This window comes from Scophthalmus maximus, chromosome 5 (genome assembly GCF_022379125.1).
Source record: "Scophthalmus maximus strain ysfricsl-2021 chromosome 5, ASM2237912v1, whole genome shotgun sequence".
NCBI classification, from domain to species: Eukaryota; Metazoa; Chordata; class Actinopteri; order Pleuronectiformes; family Scophthalmidae; genus Scophthalmus; species Scophthalmus maximus.
In genome coordinates, this window is record NC_061519.1 from 14,799,344 (window position 1) to 14,821,980 (window position 22,637).

Here is a 22,637-nt window from a genome sequence, read left to right on the forward strand (position 1 = left end):
CACAGTGATTCAATTTACCGAAGTCACATCTCATTCTGGATCTGTCAGCAGCTTCCAGATTCACGAACAAATCGCTCTGCCTCTCCCTCGTCCTCGCTGTTATCTTTCACTTTCGCTTTTTATCCTGCTTTCCACACATGGAGTCGTTTGCTCACCGCCAGTTATCTGTCTGCCTTGTATGTTTATGTATGCGTGTCTTGACCTTTCCGCGTGCGCGCTGTGTATATACAGAACACCTGTCTTTCTCTGCGTTCGCTGAGGCCACGCTTTGCATGGAAGAAGATTTCAATTGCCGATTTCAAATTTGTGCTGATGGTTAGCCATATGAGCTGCTTCCAGCTGTCAGATGAGTTCTTGTTTGCAGAGCTGCACCTGTCCAGCTCCATCTCGCCTCAACTCGGTCTCCCTGCAGCTTCTCCTTCTGCCTCGAGGAGGGGATCGGCTTTTAGAGCAGATAATTTATTCCTGTTTGTCTCCCAACTCTGCCCTGTACTGCTGGGAAAGGAGAGATGGGAAAATAGAGAGAGAGAGGAGGGCACACGCTGTTTTCCTTTCATGTAACTGCAGAAGACATAAGCAAACGGATGACAGCCTCAGCTTGCAGGGCCTCTGCTCACTCAACACACTCAAACACACAAAACACACACTTGTGTCCCAGCTCGCTGTTGCAAGTCAAACCTTCCCTCCTCTGGGCTTCCAACTGCACCGTGTTTAAACTCCTGCATCTACTGATCAGCTGTTGTGTAATTTGGAGGATCACACACACACACACACACACACACCCCCCCCCACACACACCGACCAACAACCTGTCTGTCTCTGTGGAGCCTTCTAGTGCTTAACTGGCTGCGTTTTTTAAGATTTAATAAGCAAAAGCTTTATCTGCTTTAAGTAATTGTGGGTACATTAACTCAAGTGTTTGGTTTAATTGTGAGGTACTTCTGCTTTCCTTGAGGGGGGGGGGGGGGGGGGGGGGGGGGGGGGTAGGGTGATATTTCACCAGCCTGTTTTTATCTTGATTAATCAATTTAATGGCTTGGTTCTCAAAATGTCAGACAATATCAGGGTGTTTCATTTTCATATGTCTGATTTTGTCTGATTCAGTTTACAATGACATGAAACATGAAAAGCAACAAATCCTGGTTTCAAAATTTTGAAACAATTACTGCTGTAAATGTTCTTTGTCCAATTCTTTTTATATAGTTCTATTTTATTTTTATTTATTTTTATTTTATTTCTATTCTATTTTATTTGATTCTATTCTTATTCCTGGACTCATTCTGTCTTTGGGCAGCTGTAACACCCGAATTTCCCCCATGAGGATTAATAAAGTATTGTCTTATCAATTATCAAATGATTAATCAATCAATTACTGGTCAATATAATCAGCTGACATAAAAAAATCATTTGATCATCTTATTAATCACAATATGTGACGCATTGCGTGAATTCTTTGACCATGGTACTAATATTTTTCTACCAATAAGCTGGCACATGGACAAAGCAGCGACCAGTAAGCCAACAGTATATTAGAGTAAGAAGTTAACACAAATTGAAAGAAGAAGAAGAAAAACGACCACATTATTAATTGCTAACCTTTACCATGCAGAAAGTTTTTTGGTTTCATGTGCTGACGTTTTGAGATACCACACACACCCCTCACACACACACACTCACACACGAAGCTGAACTTAATAATGGTAATACTTGTCTAATAGAACAGTCCTCCAGTGAATCATACTCTCAAATGTTCACTTCAACTTTATGATCGTTTTGGAGGATATAGTTTATGGTGCTGTTGAAATGCTTTGCGATTACGCAGGGAGATGTTTTCTTCATTATGGATAAAAATCAGGTGGACAATACAATAGAAACACAAGTCACAATAATTTAATATCGTTCAGCCCTGCCACAAGCTACACCAAATATCCACATCCAACTGCATCTTATGTATGTATTTCCCAGTTGACGTCCAAAAGCACCTTTAATGTATGTATATATTCTTGAATCTTCATGTTTACATTTAACAGCAGACTGACTGTATGTCTGTATATAAATATATTTTTACATTATATTATTATATTATAATTAATTTCATATTCTCTTGTTTCTCTACATATCTATTACCAGCCAGATGCATTTTATCAGTCTCACAGATGACACATGCCTGTTTATCTACACGTTTGTGTGTCTGTGTGTGTGTGTGTGTGTGTGTGTGTGTGTGTGTGTGTTGTCTCGGTGCAATACAACAGAGTGTCATTCACGGTTTTGTGCTTCTTCCTCAGGCTCCGTGTCAGTTTCAGATGAGATATAAGTGACAGAGCAGACTGGAAGAGGGAAAGAAAAAAATCAATGCTGATAATTCAAAAGGCTGTTGTAAAATAAGTTGTAAAAATAGCACTCTGTGACACCAAAGAAACAAGAAAGAATACCTGACACATTTAGGGAGACACTGTTTATCACGGTGGGATCAGGGTAGGAGGATAAAATAATTGTGGGAATACAAGAACAAGTTGAGGAGATAAAGAGCATCGTGTTGTCATCGCTGTGGGGTAAAGTTGTGTAGCGACTCTGAGTTAACTGCCAAGAAAGAAAAAGGCTTTCTTCAGGGAAACAGTGAGCAGTGAGCGTGCTGGAGGAGAGGAGCCAGTAGCTTGCAAAGTGCAATACAACAACAAAGGCTCTTTAGGAGCTATCTGAGTTAGGGTTAGGGTTATAAAATGTCCTTTCAAAACTTGCTTTTGGCTGCCAAACATTTTGGAAGGAATTTCTGAATTTTGACTGTATTGCCATTTCTGTTTTTCACTCTTAGATGCAGAGAGGTGGAGAAACAATGTTACTTTTAGAGCAAGACTGGGTCTGCACCCTGCATGCAGGTCATAGTCGAAAACTGCCGTTGAAGAATAATTGCTTCGGAAGTCGCTAGATCATGTCTTTGAATCACATAATGCACCAATTAGCATATTCATACTGTCATTGCAGTGTATTTGCGTCCTAGCATCGGCCAGGTTCAGCCCTTTATATGTTTGCTTCCATCCTACTCGCTGTGCTTACATACTCATGTGAGCATTCTAGAACCAAACTATTGTTTTAATAACAAAGTTCACTGCGACCTTTATTTCTCAGCTTTCTGAAGCAAATGTGACATATACTAAAAAAATCAATTTGAGATCTTAAACCTTTTATTGCAAATTATTGCCCTTGCCCTGGGAAACTTTAACTTTTTTTTTTTTTTTACGTTCATGTACATTGGAGCAAAGGGTTTTTAGTTTTTTTTACAGTAAAAGCCACATTTTTAAGCTCTCAAATTGTCTTTCTGCTCCAGAGGCTGAGAAATAAAGTTTTGAGAGACCCTTGCATCAGGTCAGGCTTTACTTGTGGTTGGTCACTTCTAAGGCGATCAGTTTGAATCAGAGGGATAAAGATGTGTGTCTGCAGAGGGAAAGACCGACTCACTCTTTTCTGTTGAAGGCAGCTTAAGTTTGGTCGCTAGATTTATTGCTAGATGTTTTGTAAGAGTCATTAAAGGCTCCAGAAAAGAGTCAAGCTGGAAACACTGAGGATGTAATAGAGGCAGTTTGCACCTTTTCATTTTCAAAGAGCATTTCTATGGCGGGCCTCATTGTTGCCGTCCAGCGATAAACTACAAACACGAGTATATGAAAGCACGGTCCACTCTGAAGTTGCCTCTGAAATAACAACAAAGCTGGTGTTGGCTGTTGAAGCGATGGGACAGAGGCTATCGCAGGGTCAGAATGTAATAGGGACAGAAAAGAAAAAAAACAGACAAAGATCTCGGGATGAAAAGTGAGTTTGAAAAAAGGAAGGCTTGAAGATTTCCCCCAAACTTGACTGAACATCTCCCTCCGTCTCTCTTTCTCTTCCAGGAGCGCTACAGATTGAGAACAGCGAGGAAACGGACCAAGGGAAGTACGAGTGTGTGGCCACCAACTCTCAAGGTGTACGCTACTCCTCCCCCGCAAACCTATACGTGCGAGGTAGGACCGGTCACAGAACACATGTGCACGTGCACACACATGCACAACACAGCAGACATCACTACTGTAAATTGGCTCTTGATATTAATGAAGTTATTTCTTTTCCGGAACTGTGCACATAAACAAGTATTACTAACCCATCCATTGTCTACAATATTTGTTGACCCTGTTGTTTGGTTATTCTTCACAACCACCTTTAACAAGTCCACCTTAAACCGTGGTGCGTGCTCCCACCGCAGGACCAAACTGAAATAAAAATTGTTAAATTCAATTTGGGAACACGCCTCGGTTTAACTGCATGGAAACACCACTGCTCTGTCTACTAAAATGGTTTCTGTACGAGAGGCAGATTAAGAGGAAATTTGATTTGATTGACCATTTGGAATAAAATTAATTAAATGATCAGAATCTGGACATAAGTCATTCTTAAATATCTTCCAATTTGAAAGTGCCTGCGCCCACATGGTCCCTGTTTAACTGATTCTAGCCTCTGGACTGTGGGTGCTGGCATGTTACTGGCTTACTGCTGCAAGAACACGACCGGTGTTCAGATTTACAAGTTCTACTTTCTATGTTAAGTGGGATGTCAGAGAAGTTTGTATGCGATGTATGAGGGTTGGTGCGGGTGTTGTGTGTGAGGCTGCGAGCGTGCGTGTGTGTGTGTGTGTGTGTGTGTGTGTGTGTGTGTGTTTGCGCGTGTGTGCGCGTGTGTGCGCGTGTGTGTGTGTGTGTGTGTGTGTGTGTGTGTGTGTGTGTGTGTGTTGCAGTGGAGCGAGTGGCTTTGCGCTGGCCGTTTTTATTCTCTCTGTGTTTCCCCGTTCTCTCTCTCCCCCCCCTCACGTCATTGTGTTCTGCATCAACCCCCTTCCATCCCTCAGAGCTTCGAGAAGGTTGGTGTGCTCTTTCTTTTCTTTTGTTGCTCCTTTGTTTCAGAAAGCTTCACTTATTGAAACAGAGAGAAACAAAAAAGAAAAAAAAAAACGTTTTTAAAAAGGACACCAGAGTAGATTTTTTAAATGAAATGATTTTGTCTCCAAAATGAAGAGAGCTGATTCCTCTAAGCTGCTACGATGATGAAGTGGTCTGCCTACGCAGCAGAGTGCATATACTGCATTGTGAGGCCTTGTGTGCAGAACCCTTGGTATAGCCTTCACACCCTGATCAGTGTTTTCTGCATGGTATGATCCTGTTGTCATGGAGACCCAAGAATTGGAAGATTAAAGAGAGGCGATGTTTGCATGGAAGGAGTGAGAGAGAAAGAGAAAGGAGCACCGCTTGCATGTCTGTTGACTGACACGGGAGCATGGCACACTGTGTGTTCACGCCTTTTGATATGCTCGGATTTTGATATTATTGAATTTTCCGTCTTGCTACTTTTTTTTTTCTCCCTTTGTGTACATCATCTGTGTACATCATCTGTACCGTTGTGTCCCAGACCCCATGTCATTGCATCTGCCCTGCACTTGTTGCATTGTGTGGAAATCTTGCATTGGCAAACTCACGTGTACATGTGTACATTCGGCTCTGGCGTTGAACTCTATGTGCTGTGCAGGTTTGTAGGAGAAGCTGAATTCATCAGATTAACTCAAGATGGCAAGAAATCCAAAACATCATTCATCATATAAAGTATCTAAATATATTTACTCAAGTGCTGCTCTTACATACAAATTTGACCTACTTGTATTTTGGCTATTTATATTTTATATAATTTTCTTTTACTTCACTGCAATTCACAGGGAAATAGTGTATTTTTTCTCAACTATATTGATCTGACAGCTATTTATACTAGTTACTTTTTTATAAACACAGCTAATGAAGATCTCACGAAATATGTACACATTGTATAGAAAATAATTTTACATTCCATACTTCAAATGAGCTTCGCTTCAACCCGCTGCAAGAGTATGATATGTGCATATTGCAATAAGGAGGTATTTCTGAATGGACCACGAAAGCAGTGCCAAGTACAAACCTTGGCCACTCTCTGTTGGTGACGGTCGCGGTGCAGCGCAGCGGGTAAAAAATGGACATTCACACACTGTCGGAAGAGCCATCAGAGGCAATTCATGGTTAAGTGTCTTGACACATTGGCATTGCGGACTGTGGGAAGCTGGGATCGAACCGCCGACCCTTCGGGTTGGTGGTGGACGACCGACTCTACGTCCTGAGCCACAGCTGCCCTGAGGTGGACAAGAGGAACACATCTCTCTCACGCTAACGCCAACCCTAAGTAAAGGTGGACGATATCACAGCACAGCCTTGTGCGTGTAGTGATTCTGTCCTGGGTATGTTATGATATTGCTCGTAAAGTATCCGAATACTTCCCTCACTGCCGGAATACAGCCGGTGTATCTTATTTTTCCTGGCTTGCTTTGCCTGCCCCAGCAAACACCCACCCACATCTCTCTATTGACTGACATTCAAAATTAATCACATCCCCTCACGTTGTAGATATCTAGGGGATATTAATGATTCCCTGATATTACAGTGGTTTATGAAAGCTTTGTCCTTGAGACAGACAGGACGGTGCTGCATAAATGTCAGCTCAGTGAAAGACCTGAACGGGTATATATATATTTATATATATAGATATATATATAGCAGTGCAGCCATACGACGGTAATCCTTATTCTGTGCCAAGGTTTCCCAAGTCTGTAGCCTCCAGACTCCCTGCAGAGGACGGGACTAATGATAGCTCCGCTAATAAAGATTGAAGCTCGTGGCTCCCACAAACTGTATAGAAAATGGAGGGGAATCATGCGGCCCGGCTCGATTAACTTTAAGCTAGAGGCTCTGTGAGCATGTGAGGGATTATCCCTTGTTATAAGCTCACTTTATTGTGAAGTGCTCGGCCACAGTGCGTCTCAACGGGTGGATTCTTCGGTCCTTTGTCTCTGGTCCTGGCTGATACGTTTTTTCTAGAGTACGGCTCACGTTTCCAATCACTTAACCGCCATCTTCGGGCTTCACCCTGCATCCTGTTGTCGCTCGCATTACCGTCTTTTTTTAAGTTCGTTCGGTTGTATTGATAGGATTAGTCGGTCACTAGTGACTCAATCAAACTGAACCTTTTTTCGTCATGCGGCATTGCACCCGCTGTGTGTGTATTGTGCATGTGAGCTGTCATGGATGCACCGTGTGTCTGTCTGTGTGTCTGCCTCCAGCATGCTCGGACATGGAGATGCCTGCGTAGCCGTGTCTGTTTCTAACAGATCTACCTGTTTTTGTCTCTTTGTCTCTTTCTTGTCTTCAAACTTCTGTATCCAATTCTGGGTATCTTCCGGCTTTTGTTTTCTTCAGAGGTGTTCCACATGCTTTGCAGCTTCTTCTTTTTTTTCTGTTACTCATGAAATGATAGTGACGCCATGGCGACTATTCTTTTTTTTTAATTTGTTGAAATCATGCAAAGAATGTTAACTTCTATCCAACTGTCTCTAGATTCTTTGAGTAAAGGGGGATGTGCTCCATGAAGATTCCAAGTAATGGTGTTACACCTTAAGGAGTGGAGGTTATGCAGTGAATTTATCAATTTATATTTTTATTTTTACTTAACTTTTTATTTCCTAAATCATATATTAGAAGTACTGCTGGATTTGCAAATCATCTAAATAAGCCTTGCACGTTCATTGTTTTTTGCTACCGTAGGGTTTAACAGTAACTTTTTGTATTTAAATAACTTTTTACTTTCACAACATTTGTTATGTGTTACATTTTGAGCTTCCTAGAGTTGAGTTGAGTTGAGTTTTTGGACAATGTTTCTGCTCTCTGTCTGCCTCCCCTTCATTCTCTCCTTTCATCCAGAGATGTTTGTCCGTTTCTCTCTCTCTCTCTCTCTCTCTCCGTTTCCTGTGTTGTGACCCTCGGGTATCCTCTTCCTCTCTGTTACCTCAACCTGCGATCTCTACTTGTCATTTTTTCTTTTTTCTTTTTCTTACTTTTTAAGCACCTACTTTCTGAATGGGCCTGACTCTGGTATACAGCCGTGTTTTTAAATAGATCCATGTGTTTTCTTCTTCCTCGCTCCTCTTTTCTTCCCCCTTTTCCCTCCTGCCCCCAAACCCTCTTCTAACCCTCTCTTTATCTCCACTCCCCTGTCTTTTCCCCCTCCTGTCCCTTCCCCTTTTTTTTCTCTTCTTCTTCTGCATTCTGTCTGCACCCTGATGTGTAGGAGCGACAGACACATGTACATAAGTTTACTAACTTATAAACATGCACATACTACCTCACATATCTCTTTTTGCTCGCACTCGTTCTCTCCCGTTCTGCCTCTTTCATGCTGTCTTGGTGTTCTTGACTGTGTCCAATGATCACACTGTAATCGCCACAACACCTTATTAGAACCCTCGATCCACTCCTGTCCACATTTTCCAATTCATTCGACTACACACTGTATCAGTTATGAATCTTATGTATTGTACAGTATCTTGTTGTACAATGTGGCTGTCCTTTGCTACATTGCCTGTCATTGTCTGGAAGAGAAGCAGAGCTGTCTTTCTCTCTGTCTCTCTCTCTCTCTCTCTCTCTCTCTCTCTCTCTCTGTCTCTCGCTTCCTTCTATTCCCTCCGTCTGTCTCTCCAGTGCCTCTGCTTCTTGTCTCGCTTCTCTCTGTCTCCCTCTCAGTCTTCAGTTCTTCGCTCTCTTCTTTGTGTTTTCTCCACCATTTTATCCCTCTTGAGTCGCCCAGGCATGCAAGTGACCTATGAGTTCAGTCTCTCGATGCATCTCTCCCAACTGTATAGTCAAACGTGCTCCGACAGATGCACAATTGGATATAATTTGCCACTATACTTGTTCTTCTCATGGGGACACAGATAGTAGGCCGGGCCTATTGATCGGCCCCCGTGATACAAACACGCTCTAAAAAAAATAAATGGCCCATCGACTGCAGAAGTACATCATTGCACAGAAATCTCTATGGAGTAAAGTTTGTCACAGACATTTCTGGCAAAGTTTAGATGTTTAGTCATTGCTTAGAGGGGGAAACATAATGATGATAATAATACAATTATAATCAAAAACCTTAATCACAAAGACTTATTTTTTCCCTGCTTGAATGGACGATAACCCATGAGAAGAGAAACTGACTATAGGTGTCATGTCCTGGTTGAAATGATACTCAAGAGTTTGTCACTATATTATTTTGAGTAGGCAGCTCACTGTGATTGGTTGAGCTCAACACAAGATTTGTGTTTTTTTGTTGGAATCATCCGTACCATACAGTAATTGGGACTAAACTTGAAATATCCCTTTGTAATTTTCTGTAAAAAACCCTGAAGTTCATTCTCCCCCTTCCTGTTCGCTCTCCTCTCTCTCTCTCTCTCTCTCTCTCTCTCTCTCTCTTTTCTTTCTTTTTGTCTTTCTTGCTCTCTCTCTCTCAATCTCTATCTTGCTCCCTCCCTCCCTCTCTCTCTCTTTCTCTCTCTCTCTCTCTTTTTTCTTTCTTTTTGTCTTTCTTGCTCTCTCTCTCTCAATCTCTATCTTGCTCCCTCCCTCCCTCTCTCTCTCTTTCTCTCGCTCTCTCTCTCTCTGCCTTTCTTCTCCTCACTCCCTTCCCTGCTTTTCTCCTCCACCACCTTACCCCTCAACCCCCACCCCCACCCTTCTCCTTCTCTTCCCCGACTCTCCTCCTTTCCCAGTGCGCCGTGTGCCCCCTCGTTTCTCCATCCTCCCCTCCAACCACGAGATCATGCCGGGAGGGAGCGTCAACATCACCTGTGTGGCCGTGGGTTCACCCATGCCCTACGTCAAATGGATGCTGGGCACCGAGGACCTGACCCCCGAGGATGAGATGCCGATTGGCCGTAACGTGCTGGAACTCAACGGTGTCCGGGAGTCTGCTAACTACACCTGTGTGGCCATGAGTAGCCTGGGTATCATCGAGGCCACTGCGCAGGTCTTAGTCAAGAGTAAGGGACGCTCTAATAACATGATAACTTTTACCCCTCAGAGAGAGGAAGGCATGTGGAAAAATGCTGCTTATTCATGAATACATTCCGTTTTATTGACATTCTTCTGTATTTCCTAATGTGTGTGTTTACATTTTACTTCTGTAAAGCAAATTTCCTCTGTAAATGTAAATGATGTATCCTCAAGTTTTAATTAAATTAGATCAGTCAACTTTAGATTAGTGTCAACAATATTGTAATTGCACACATTGAGTACAAGAGCAACACAGTGCAGTTTAGCATTTAACCAGATGATGTAAACAGCAGAAAAAGTTCATATACAAATTAACACTATGAACTATGGGATAGTGATAGCGTTCAGTAATTGTGTAGACAGAAATTATGTTTCTCTTCATTTCCCCTCTCTCTTTTTCCAAGCTTTGCCAAAGCCTCCCGGCACACCCATCGTCACGGAGACCACCGCCACCAGTGTGACCATCACCTGGGACTCCGGCAACCCCGACCCCGTCTCCTACTACATCATCCAGTACCGAGCCAAGGGGCCGGACAGCAAGTACGAGACGGTGGACAGCATCACCACCACCCGCTACAGCATCGGTGGACTGTATCCCAACACCGAGTACGAAATCAGAGTGTCGGCCTTCAACAGCATTGGCCAGGGGCCCCCCTCTACACGTGTGGACGCTCGGACAGGAGAGCAGGCCCCGGCCAGCCCTCCCCGAAACGTCCAGGCTCAAATCATCTCTCAGAACAGTGTGATGGTCCGCTGGGAGGAGCCAGAGGAACCCAATGGACAGGTGGGATGAGGACAGAAAGAGCACTGTACGATGTTTTGTCACGAGTAGAAGAAGTGAATACACATTTTCTTACTTTTTTTGTGGCGTTCATCACTTCCTGTCAATCAGGCATATGTTTTAAATAGGATGATAAATGTCTGCAGTAAAATGACCTGTGCTCGAGTGAAGCCTGTCAAGAAAAGCCTGTCTCGTCTATATAACAAACATTTGATAAATGAAGCAGAGTTCAGTCATTGTGACAGCTTCCATCCTCTGAATCAAGTGTTTCAGACCAGATGTCCTCTGGTTCCCTTCAAGCCCACAACTGACAGATATAAAAACCTTTTTCTCACTGAAAGCACCGTCATCTCTTACCCATTCATGAAAAGTTTTTTTCGCCCATAATTTAACTTAAATGTTTTTGGGTTTTTTTACTTTTTCAGATTTTTTATTATTATTTAGTTTTTTCATGAATATTCGTATATGTTCCGTTATTTTATCATAAATAAAATAACGGATTTTAAGGTTTTGTTGACCACCAAGACAGAGCCTGCATATTCCCCACCTTTGAAATTTTGGCAATACTTTATTATTTATCATTCAAAGAAGCTATACAAACATTTGGTTAATAAAACATGGTAATGTAGTTGTAAGCAGATGTAGGTGTTTACTTTTGTCACAACTATAATTCCTCCTGTGGAGGCAGATGTACAATCAAATTGAAGTAAAATACAGTTTACAATTGCTAGCAAATACAGTTAAAAATAATAAACACATATAATGTCTTTATATTTGCTGACAAAAACACCACAGTGTTTTGAACTCGTATTAATAGTAAATAGGGGGCCAGGAAGTGTAACTGAAATTTCATTGGCCCTCACTTACTTACAGTCAGACAACATTTCACGATTGCTCAAAGAGCCACATGAGGTCAAAGCGATAAAGCCTTAATAAAATCCACCACTGGGAGCTTCACTCCAGTGTGCATCTTCGTGTCTTTTGCAGGGATTGTGTCTTGCCAGAGATATCCCGCCCTGTAACTCCCTCGCTACTTTCCCCCCTCTCTAAAGAAAGAGATGGTAATTGGACTGTCCGCTCTAAGTTTGGAGCACTTCCTCTTGAGGCCCATTTCCTTTTTCTAGCACACCTAACCGCAGTAGGTTGATAAAAGCTCAAGACTGGATTGAGAGCATATGGGGATTATAGATATTAAAGAATAATAACAGGGGAGGTGGCAGAGGTGGAGTGTAAGGGCAGTGGCATGGCAGCGGGATTACATACGCCTCGAACTTCCCATAGACAAATCCCATAGGAGAGGGTGTACTGATTATATCTTATGCACTACAATCTCCGGACACTCATCTTATTAGAACTGAGGGGGTTTTTTGTTTTCAATCTCAAAGTGCGTTTTTTTTTTCTATCAAGGTCAAATACATTACAGCCCCAGCGATGAGAGAACATCAATTTGTGACAATGACCTCAGAACCAACAAATCCACAGGACCATCTGGACTAAAATAAAGCAATAGTTCATAGCTGATGACCTTGGCTGTCATAAAGTCCTGTTGTGTTAAAAGGAGGTATTATGGCTTACCACGCATGCAGGACATTGGGATTAGATGGAAGATCACTGAATACAGCCGAGGCACGGATGACCTTCAATTTCAGTCCTGGTACAGAAAAACTCTCTGTTGCCCCAAATCTCACGGCCTTTCCTTCACTCTCTGCTTATAGGTGAAAGGATATCGTGTGTACTACACCATGGACCCGTCCCGGCCAATGAACGAATGGCAGATCCATAATGTCCAGGACAGTGTGATCACCACCATTCAGAACCTCATAACCTCAGAGACGTACACTATCCAGGTCCTAGCCTTCACCTCTGTAGGGGACGGACCCTTCTCGGACCCCGTCCATGTTAAGGTCATGCCTGGAGGTCAGTGTGTGTGCTTGTGAATGTGTGCATAAGGATCCTCGTTGGTAGACATAGATTTATCTAGTCATTTAGTTCTTGAATATATAACAGATGTAATTTGTTTGGGGAGGTACAAAGATATAATAACTCAAACATCTATGATGGTAGTCGTAGGTTGAACTACTGCTACACCATCAGATGTATATATACTATATATTCAATACTCTGAAATACCAGGGTTTGGGAGATTCATGGGTGTATATGTGTACATTATAAGGGGAGGACGACTCTCCACTATAGTATCCTACTACTACTACTATAGAAAAAAGGTTTGGTTAAATAGGATTGGTTTCAAACCTTAATGATTTCTCTGACATTCAGTATTTTCTGACTTATTAGGAAACACTTAAAGCTGAAGTAAAAACATTTGTGATAAAACTCTTCATCAGGACTGGGTGTGCCTTGACCATATTTGATTGACAGTGTAATTTCCCTGGCAACATTATTCCAATTACTTCTATCAATAACATGAATGATTGTGCACTTTATTTATATGGTGCTGTTTTTAAACACAGTTATAACAGTAAAAAATAAATAAAGGAAAACACATTTATTACTATACAATTTATTAAGATAATGAGCGTAAGTAGACAGGTGAAGATTAATTCTACTAATTTCTAAATTAACTAATTAACCAGCTAATTTATAAAATGTTTGAATTATTAAATGGAATAATTGAGAATGAAAAATAAAAATAGTGTGTGTGCGTGTGTGTGTGTGTGTGTGTGTGTGTGTGTGTTAAAATGGACATAGTATTAAAGGAAAGTAAAACTAGACAATGTATTTATTATTTGTGAAATAACCAGTGTCATTCTAACTTTAGCGAAACTACTGACTCCAGACTGACTGTGTGTTGTCCTGCTCCTCTCAGTCCCAGGTCAGCCAGGGAAGTTTAAAGTCGGTAAGGTGTCAGACACCAGCATCGAGCTGACGTGGGAACCTGCTTACACCAAGGAGGCAATTGTCAACTATGAGCTGCTCTACAAACCAGTCAAGTTTGGCAGTTTGGTAAGACTCACGACTCTCATACTCTTTATTAATCTGTCTGCCCAGAATGGATTTCTGAACAAAACAGAGGGAAAGGAGGCCAGTTTAAAAAAAAAAAAAAGATTAACCTCAGTGTACTGCACCACTCTCTCTGGTGGTGACAGTCCCATCGCTTTCTCTCTCCAAATCTCCTTCAGTGTTTTCTTCTTCTCTCCCCTCATCCCACCATTCATCATGTCCTTCGCTCCTCTCTCTCTCTCTCTCTCTCTCTCTCTCACAGGAGAAGTTGACCTTCGGGCCGAGGAATTCCTACACGGTGGAGGGTCTGAAAGCGAACACCGAGTACTCCTTCTCCCTGGCCGCCATCTCGAGCAAAGGCATCGGCGCTTTCACTAATGAACTGGTGCAGAGGACGTCACAAGCCAGTACGTCTCAATTTGACTGGGTTCCCACTGTGTACCTGCAGGCACAAAGGCACATTTCACACAAATTTTGATTGCATTATGTTTCAGTCTTCTACACAAATCTCATGCAAATGTATTTTTTTCCTTTATGCACAGGGACACACATACACACATACACACACACACACACACACGCACGCAGCTCAAATTACATTTTGCTCAGCTCCTGACCTGGTAAACCTGGGAACCATCGCCGCATTTCTCCATTTATCTTGTTTATCAACCCATGTGTCCAACCCTCCCTGACCCATCCATCTACGTTTGACTGTGCCTTTCTTCCTCCGCTCAGCCTCCCGCTTTCTTACACAGCCAAAACCTCTTGACAGATGGAGATGGAGCACCGATTAATGTTTCACTCTTCCTTTTCTTCACCCTCCTTTCACTTTTTCCACTCTATCAGTGTCTAATGTCTTTGAAAGGGTGAAACTGTCTGCCACTTATTGGCTGGCAGCCAGTGGTGAGGAGCATTAAAGGATGGTGGCTGGCCCACTATGTTGACAGGTAAGTGCTTGCCAGTCTGTATTTCATCCATTCTCTCCCTTGTCTCATTTTCTCTCTTTATTTCTAAAGCCAAACAAGTTCCACTATTATTGCTCTGGCATATCAAGCCATTTCATATCTGATCTTGAGAAGAAAAGAAAAAAAGAAAGAAAATGCAGAGATAACAGAGAAAGTGGTGCAAGGCAGAGAATTAATAAAGTAGTTGTGTTTGAGAAAAAAAGGCCTCAAGTCCTGTGGGTCGTGGTGCAGCAGCATTTCCGCGGTAAGTTTTTGTCAAGTACAATAACTCAATAGACACAAAGACTCATTGTGTGTATTCACGATCTGATCATTTTTAGAACGGAGCAGAGAATGCTCTAAACCATTTGAGATGGTCTCAGTTCACTCTTTACTTCCGAAAAAAGAAAGCGAGAACAAGGTGTAATGTCGGTGGAGGTGGGTGGCGAGGGGAGGGAGGAGGGGTCCAGGAAAAGGAAGGTGCCCGATAAGCAGACTATTTCATGCGGCAGAATTCATTTCCCAGGGAGGTTATGTGCGCTTTGTTATCGCCAAGCTTTGGTGCACATCTAGATTGTCCCCCGAGGCCAACAGAACAGTGGCTATACGGCTGAGTGGATAGATACTTGAACCTGTCAGCTATGACTATTACACTCCCACGCATACACACATGCGATACACTCCTGCATTCACACACAAGCCCAGATGCCTCGGCCATGCTCGCCATTGTGTATGTGTGTGTGTGTATGTGTGTTTTAAGGGAACTTTATATATGGTGAGTGTTACATAGGGTCCAGATGTCTGTGGTGGTGTATTTTGTGGTTCTGTGTCTGTTTCTGAACTCGTTTGTCACAGTAAATATCCCAGCCTACTTTGGATTCAATTCGTGTCTACTCTTCATCATTCTAGCTGACTTTCAATATCCGTCTATCCATCTGAGTGCCTTTCTCGCCAAGGATCTGTGTTGTTGTTTTGGGTTTTCTTTTAGCCCGCTTTCTAAATCCCTTCGGCCCCGTGTGAGATCTGTTTTAGTTTGTTTTCCCCCTTTCCCCTTCCCTCTGTGAAAGCCCAGACCTTCTCCTAGTCGGCAGTGGAAAGTCTCAGACTACTCTATCATCCCGAGGACTCAAGGATTATGCCACCATAAGGGCTGGTGTTGTGAAATGTGTATATTTGTCTGTGCTCCTGTGCAGTGAACTGTGAGCCCTGCTTTAGAAAGATAGGATTTATTTGTTTTTCATTCATAAATCTGGATCCCTTCATGCCACTAGCTACAGCCAACGGATAAAATATAATCATTGGGTATCGGATACACATTCTCCTTGGGTATAATTAAGTTGTCCACTCAGGGTCAATACTCTTGTCTCTGGTTTATTTCATTAGGCTCTAAGCCTTACATGATGCTTTTACATTATGTGGTTGTGCCCCTCTTTTGTCTGAGCCATGTTTGTCCTTGTGTTATCTTTTTCAGTTCATTTTACCTTAGTCTCTTATTGTTTCCCTTTTTTACCCTCACCGCCTCTCCCTTTTACTTGTATTTTTCCCCTCTCTTCATTTTTTCAAACCCCATTTCTCTTGGATCTCTTCCTTAACTCTTTGCCAATTGCCCTCCTTGCCCCTTGTCCAACTAGAGCCCTCAGCTGCACCCAAGGGTGTTTCCTGCGAGAGTGCCAGCTCCACCTCGCTGAGGGTAAGTTGGAGGCCGCCTCCAGTCGAGGGCCAGAATGGCGAGTTGGCAGGTTATGAGCTGAGATACCAGAGAGTTTCTGGGGCAGGAGGCGGAGGTCAGGGCCAGGAGATGAAGGGGCTTCCTATCGCGGCCCTGCAGGGGCAGACAGTTGTAGAGGGGCTGGAGAAGTGGAGCTGGTACAACATCAGCATGGCAGCCTTCACCACAGAGGGGACTGGACCCAACAGTCCGACTGTGCTTTGCAGAACTGATGAGGATGGTAAGAGTGAGAATTGTAGATCAGACGTAAGCAGTATTGATTGTTTAGTTGATTATTTACTGGCTAGACTGCTGGTCACTTAATTCATTCTGTGTGTGTGTGTGTGTGTGTGTGTGTGTGTGTGTGTGTGTGTGTGTGTGTGTGTGTGTGTGTGTGTGTGTGTGTGTGTGTGTGTGTGTGTGTGTGTGTGTGTGTGTGTGTGTGTGTGTGTGTGTGTGTGTGTGTGTGTGTGTGTGTGTGTGTGTGTTTTCTCAGTTCCCAGTGCAGCCCCTCGGCAGGTGGATGTCAAGCCACTCAACTCCTCAGCACTTCGAGTCACCTGGCGCTCGGTGTTGCCTCGATTGCGGCAAGGCCAGATCAGAGGCTACCAGGTACACTTCAGCCGCGCAGAGAGCGGTGAATCGCGCAACCTTCCCCGCATCAAAGACATCCTATTGGATGAGTCTCAGGTGACATCATGACTGACCATTTTTTATGATCAAATGGTGTCCGTTTATTTCATAATTAAACATTCCTCTCACCTTTGGTGCTTTGACTCACTTTCAACTCACTCCTCTCATCTGTCTTGGCTGCCTGCGGGGTGTGTCCTGTCTGTGGGAGAAGATGGAGGAGGATGACTCGACTCTATATGTGAGTGCAGACTACCCAGAAGCTATGAAATCTCCATAAAGTCTCTCCTCCAGTGACTCGATTAGTTACATAACTTTTTTTTAAAATAATTTCTTACATTTTTACTGTAAATTGCTTTGATTATCAAATGGGGGTGTCATGCCCCCTCAACATGCTTAAACACATGAATGCTTAAATTTTTCGTCAACATTGGCATGGTACACTCATTAGCTTGGGGCTTGGATACATTCTCCACAATTCGCCTGATTAGTTAATATTACTCAAGCCATGTGTACAAAATCATGCTTCATTTAGATTTACCAGCATCTTGAACCAACAAGACGGTGAACTTTAAAGTCTGGTTGTCCGTCCACTCTTTGATTTGATCAATGGTGCAAACTTTTCTCTGCTTCTGAAGGATGCCAAGCCAGAAAAAAGTTTGAGAGCCACAGGTGAGTGAGCAGTATTTGATGGTGCTCCGTGTTTCCCTCACAGGAGCTGATTTTGGGTAGTCTCAAACCAGAGACTGTGTACTCTGTCTCAGTGGCAGCGTACACCACCAAAGGGGATGGAACGCACAGCAAACCCAAGCTGGTGCAGACCCCAGGGATTGGTAAGCATATGCCAAGTGTACGTTTCAGTGCTCTAGATTTAGTAACATACTCAAGCATTGATCTTACAGTAAGCTGCGTCAGGAGCCTGCAGTAAATAAACCACCAGATCAATTCTAATTATTCTATAATATTTACATGATATATGTTTTCTATATATATTGAAATTGATTTTCTGCTCCCTCATCTGTCGTTTGCAGTGCCTGGCCCCCCCTCTCTTTGGGTGCGTCCAGGATCAGGTCCATCAGTGGTGGTGCGGTGGGCTCCTCCTCTTGAGTGCTCTGAGTCAGGCTCTGATAGCCGGAGGGCCCCAGTGGAAATCCAGGGCTACCGCCTACAGTTTGGCCTGAAGAATGCCACTTTAAACACCACAGTGGATTTCACAAATCGGGAGAAAAACTTCACTGTCACAAACCTCTCCCCAGGTTCCTCCTATGTCTTTGTCCTGTCCGCAAAGAGCCGAGCAGGCTATGGTGATGTAGCACAGCAGGAAATAACAGTTCCCATGTTCCCACCCTTGGGATACCCCAAAATATTGGACTTTGTTAATGCCACTTGCTGCTCCCTCCAGTTGTCCTGGCTGCCCCTTGCCCCAGAGGAGTCCAACGCTATCATTACAGAGTACACCATAGCTTACAAAGAGGCTGCAGGCCCCAAACCCTCTGCTGGCCCCTCTGATTCACCAGCCCGACCTGCTCCCCCATGGCTGATCACACTACCGGCGAGTGATTCCAGCTACATCATCCTGGGTCTTAATCACAGCACATTCTACGAGTTGCAGCTCAGAGCCCACAACAAGGCAGGGCCAGGGCCCCTCAGCCCACCTCTTGTGTGCCGAACTCTGGCCCTTGAAACAGGTAGGGCTGGCCTCAGGCCTCGGGAAACGCACTTCACCTTCTAAGCACTGGTTCAGCTTCACATCTCCGCTCCCCTTCCTGTGGACTTCACTCCTAAACACTGAATTAAGTGAAGTGTGGGCCAGTCAGGTCAGCCTTTCACCCGAGCACCTCAGGGAAGCTGAAAACTGCAAAGTCCAGGGGACCACAACTCCCCCCCCCCCCAATCTCCTCCACTAACTCACTTATACTTTCATCCCCTACCCTTCACCACCAGTGGGGGCAGGCTGAATGTAAATGGATGTTTGCTTCAAGAACACTGCTTATCACAAACCCTCAGGTAAAAGTCAATACAGGGCTCGGATGTACAGTATCTAATGCAGAAGGTAAGTGTTCAGTCTGAATTCAAGTGAAAACCGGCATCTGGTGCTGTATCTGCAGGTAAGCTTTTTATCTGATAGACCTCCACTGCCACCTTTTCCAAAGCCTTTGCTGACATGCTGACTTCTGAGTGGAACAAACACAACCTTACACTGATAATGTGGCATGTCACATTCCTTCAGCCATTGTGTCTGTTACTTGTACTTATTACTCTTGCCAACCACTCTCCTCATCACCAGCCCATCCTCATAACCATTGTGTGTTCTTACCCCGTAACAGATCTGACTGACGTGTTCTCCATTGTTACAGGATTGCAGTTGGATCGAGGATTCGAGCCTTTGATGTGAATAAAATATGTCAACACCGATTGACTCTTTTTTTTATGTTTGCTCCCCAGATGTCCCAAGGAATTTTTCAGTCAATCTGGCCACCAAGACCAGTGTTCTTCTGACCTGGGAGTTTCCAGAGAGCAGCAATCCCTATCGCTTCACCGTATGTTCATAAACTGGTGCATGTACTTGTGATGTATGATAACGTGATGTAGACCATAAAACAACATATTTCCTTGGCGTTCTGCCTACCAGCACCTCTAAAGGCCACTAATTATCACGTTTTATCTAGTTTGTTTATGCAGACGAAAACGTTTTGCATGGGGCTATCCACCCCACCAGCAGAAATAGTTTTACACATAATCCCCCAGAAAACAACAAATTGCTGCTTTTACACTTTTTGCTTTTTGCAAGGATTAAGCCAGGGAGATATATTGTGTTAATGAGCTTTGGTAATGCTGGTAAGCAAACTTTGTTACCTGTGGCAAGAGCCATGCTGGATGTTTCCCCCTATTTGTATTTAGTAGCATTTAATAAAAAAGTTCGGTGAAAGGGGGGGGTTGGGTGTTAAAGTGTTAAAGTACAATATCATCAGCATACAGAATATAAATACAAATCTTGCCTTTGTCCAATCTTCTCAATTTACCAACCCTGTCCCGTCCTCCAGGTGGAGTACAACCGCCAAAAGGTGGAGGTGGACGCTCGGCTCAGAAAGGCTGTTATCCCAAACCTTCAGCCTGACACCAGCTATGACTTCAAGATCACTGCCCCCGAGGGCAACATGGGAGGCCTTCGCCACCGCATCACCGCCAAGACCTCCCCGCCAATCACCATCCGCCGTCCTGAAATTGATCACACCCGCGACACTGAAACAACTGTCACGATAATCCTGCCATCTCTGGAGAGTCGCTCTCCTATCAAGTAAGACTAAAAGATGCAGTTGTAGATATTGTTATGGTTTTGAAATGGTCGTTTGTGTCTTTCACAGACAGTAGGACCTGCTGCAGTCAGATCAGATAATTGCAACCCTCAAAGGTGTGGGGCATGATGATGACATTACCAGACTGATAAGATGTCTAGGATACTGTCTCTAGGGCAACGAGTTGACGAGGCAACATGACATTAGTTAGAATTTTGCCATTGTGTAAGTGCAGCTGTTGTTATGTTATTTCTACTCTCCTGCTCCCACAGGAATGTCTACGTTGTTGTGGTTCCACTGAGGAGAGCCCGCGGCGTCATCAGACACCTCAAGAGTCCAGATGAAATGGACCTAGAGGAGGTGAGAACCACACCAATGACAGCACCACTGATGTCTGTGCCTGGAAGGAGGAGAGGACCTAAAAACATGCACACACACGCGCACACACAGAATCCCATCGCTAAGGACTCCTGGCAACACTTACCCTTTTTAATTCCCTATCAGCGTTTAGACATTAGTAATTCCTTCCGTTTCTCTGCTTCTCTCATAACATTCACAATTTTCTATCTTTCATCTCTCAGCTGTTGAAAGACATCAGTCAAAGGCAGAGGGATTCTCGGCAGCAAAAGCAGGTGGACTTGCGCCGGGCCTACATCACAGCCCGTTTCACACCTGCCACCCTACCAGCCTTCTTCACCCTTGGAGACCAGCTGGACTACGGGGGCTTCGAAAACCGAGCTCTAGAGCCGGGTCAGGAGTACGTCTTCTTCATCCTGGCTGAGCTCAACTCAACCACCGGGGTATGAAAGCCACGTGTCACATCTCCTTTCTCTCCTGTGTTTATAACCAGTCCGGCTGCCTGTGGCTCTCTCCCGCAGGCTGTCACTATACATTTTCATCAATATGGCCTCACTGCTCGATGTCAGTCAAAGTGTTGTAGACAAAATGCAATAACTTTCACATACTTCCATCATCGCTGCTAATAAAGAGTGAGTGTACGCGCTGTGGCAGTAGAAGAGATATTGCCTTGTGCTCTGCTGGTATATGTTTATATATATGAATTGGAATTGGAATAGACATAAATATACAAAGAGAGGCAAAGACAGATAAAACAAAAGCTCATGTTCAGCTTGGTCACAATTAAAGTAATGCCTGTTCAGTCTAATGAAATCCAGTGCAACAGCTCTACAATACTTCAAATACTGCCTTTGACAGTTACATCTTTATTTTTTTCCCGTTATTTTTGGGATCACTGTTTGTTGAATAATTAGGTATTAAAATTGGTAGCCTTTGTCAGATATGTTATATCATCCACACACAAAAGTTAGATAAAAAGAAAAACCTTTTCACGATCACCCTTCCTCGTCATACATTCATAAAAGGGACAAACAAACACAACAGTGTCTTTTACGCTTTTTCTGACTATGTGTCTGTGCATTTGTTTTCAGAAAATGTATGTGGCCAGCCCTTACACAGATCCAGTAATTGCTCCCGATTCGGACCCTCAGCCCCTGGATGCAGGTGACGGTCTGATCTGGGTGGTGGGACCTGTCCTGGCTGTGGTCTTCATCATCTGCATCGTCATTGCTATACTCCTTTACAAAAAGTGAGTGGGATGAACTCTACTCGACTGAAATTTAAGTCAAATTTACAGCCATAAGACAAACTAAGACTTTTGGTCAGAGCAGGTATTTGCCTGCATATTTGTTGGGGTGTTCAGGTGCGTTTCTTTTTTTTTTACTTAAGAGTCAAACTAAACTACAGTGCCCATGTGGGAGAATATCAACCAGTGTGGCTCCATAATGTGCTTTTAATAGTTTTTGATAACAATGGAGATTTTTAAATGGAGGACTCATGTTCATATTCATGTTTTGAACAGTGAAAATTAATTGTTACCATCAAACTGAATTACAGGATTCCACAATTTAATAGTTTTAGAATAAAGCACTCTTTTATGCACCAGTCCATCCCAAAATTAAATATGGGGCTTAATCCAACATCAAAAGTATGTTGAAGGACCATTAACTTTCTCTTGGGGATTATTCTTGTCTCAATTGTTGTATTTTATGTCGCAAATGGAGCTTCTGCTGCGACGCAAGACACATTTCAGACGTGTCTGACAATGAAGATTTTTCCAAATTAACAGTCTATATGGTACATACCAGGCTTTGGCTACACAGACAATTAGTTAGTAAGACCAATGTTTTGTTAGTTTTGGTCTTTTAGATTTATTTTGACAATAACAGAAACATAGAATATCACCAGCCTTGTACATTTGGTAGTTTATCATGCTCTGTGCATACACTCTGCCTGCAGCTCCAGCTGATATTTCTTGTACCAGAATTGTTTACTGTCCAGCAATCTTCCCACAAGTGCTCAACTTTTCTGTCTGAAATTCAT

The 22,637-nt window shown here is 43.3% G+C and overlaps 1 protein-coding gene across 6 annotated transcripts in view; it reads left to right on the forward strand.

Annotated features, from left to right (window-relative positions):
- LOC118311196 (receptor-type tyrosine-protein phosphatase S-like) overlaps positions 1 to 22,637 on the forward strand; it is a 61,456-nt gene that overhangs the window by 27,807 nt on the left and 11,012 nt on the right. For 2 of the 6 annotated variants that reach the window (XM_035634817.2, XM_035634818.2), the window contains exons 6-18: positions 3,888 to 3,998; positions 4,877 to 4,888; positions 8,167 to 8,181; positions 9,635 to 9,904; positions 10,322 to 10,701; positions 12,414 to 12,615; positions 13,526 to 13,662; positions 13,922 to 14,066; positions 19,387 to 19,481; positions 19,986 to 20,239; positions 20,510 to 20,597; positions 20,819 to 21,037; positions 21,686 to 21,843. In XM_035634817.2, coding sequence (XP_035490710.2) covers positions 3,888 to 3,998; positions 4,877 to 4,888; positions 8,167 to 8,181; positions 9,635 to 9,904; positions 10,322 to 10,701; positions 12,414 to 12,615; positions 13,526 to 13,662; positions 13,922 to 14,066; positions 19,387 to 19,481; positions 19,986 to 20,239; positions 20,510 to 20,597; positions 20,819 to 21,037; positions 21,686 to 21,843 — 2,086 coding nt within the window. Of the gene's footprint in view, positions 1 to 3,887; positions 3,999 to 4,876; positions 4,889 to 8,166; positions 8,182 to 9,634; positions 9,905 to 10,321; positions 10,702 to 12,413; positions 12,616 to 13,525; positions 13,663 to 13,921; positions 14,067 to 16,234; positions 16,553 to 16,807; positions 17,002 to 17,155; positions 17,183 to 17,656; positions 17,775 to 17,972; positions 18,630 to 19,386; positions 19,482 to 19,985; positions 20,240 to 20,509; positions 20,598 to 20,818; positions 21,038 to 21,685; positions 21,844 to 22,637 lie in introns of all 6 variants that reach the window. The other 4 variants (XM_035634820.2, XM_035634821.2, XM_035634822.2 and 1 more) reach the window with 3 other exon arrangements.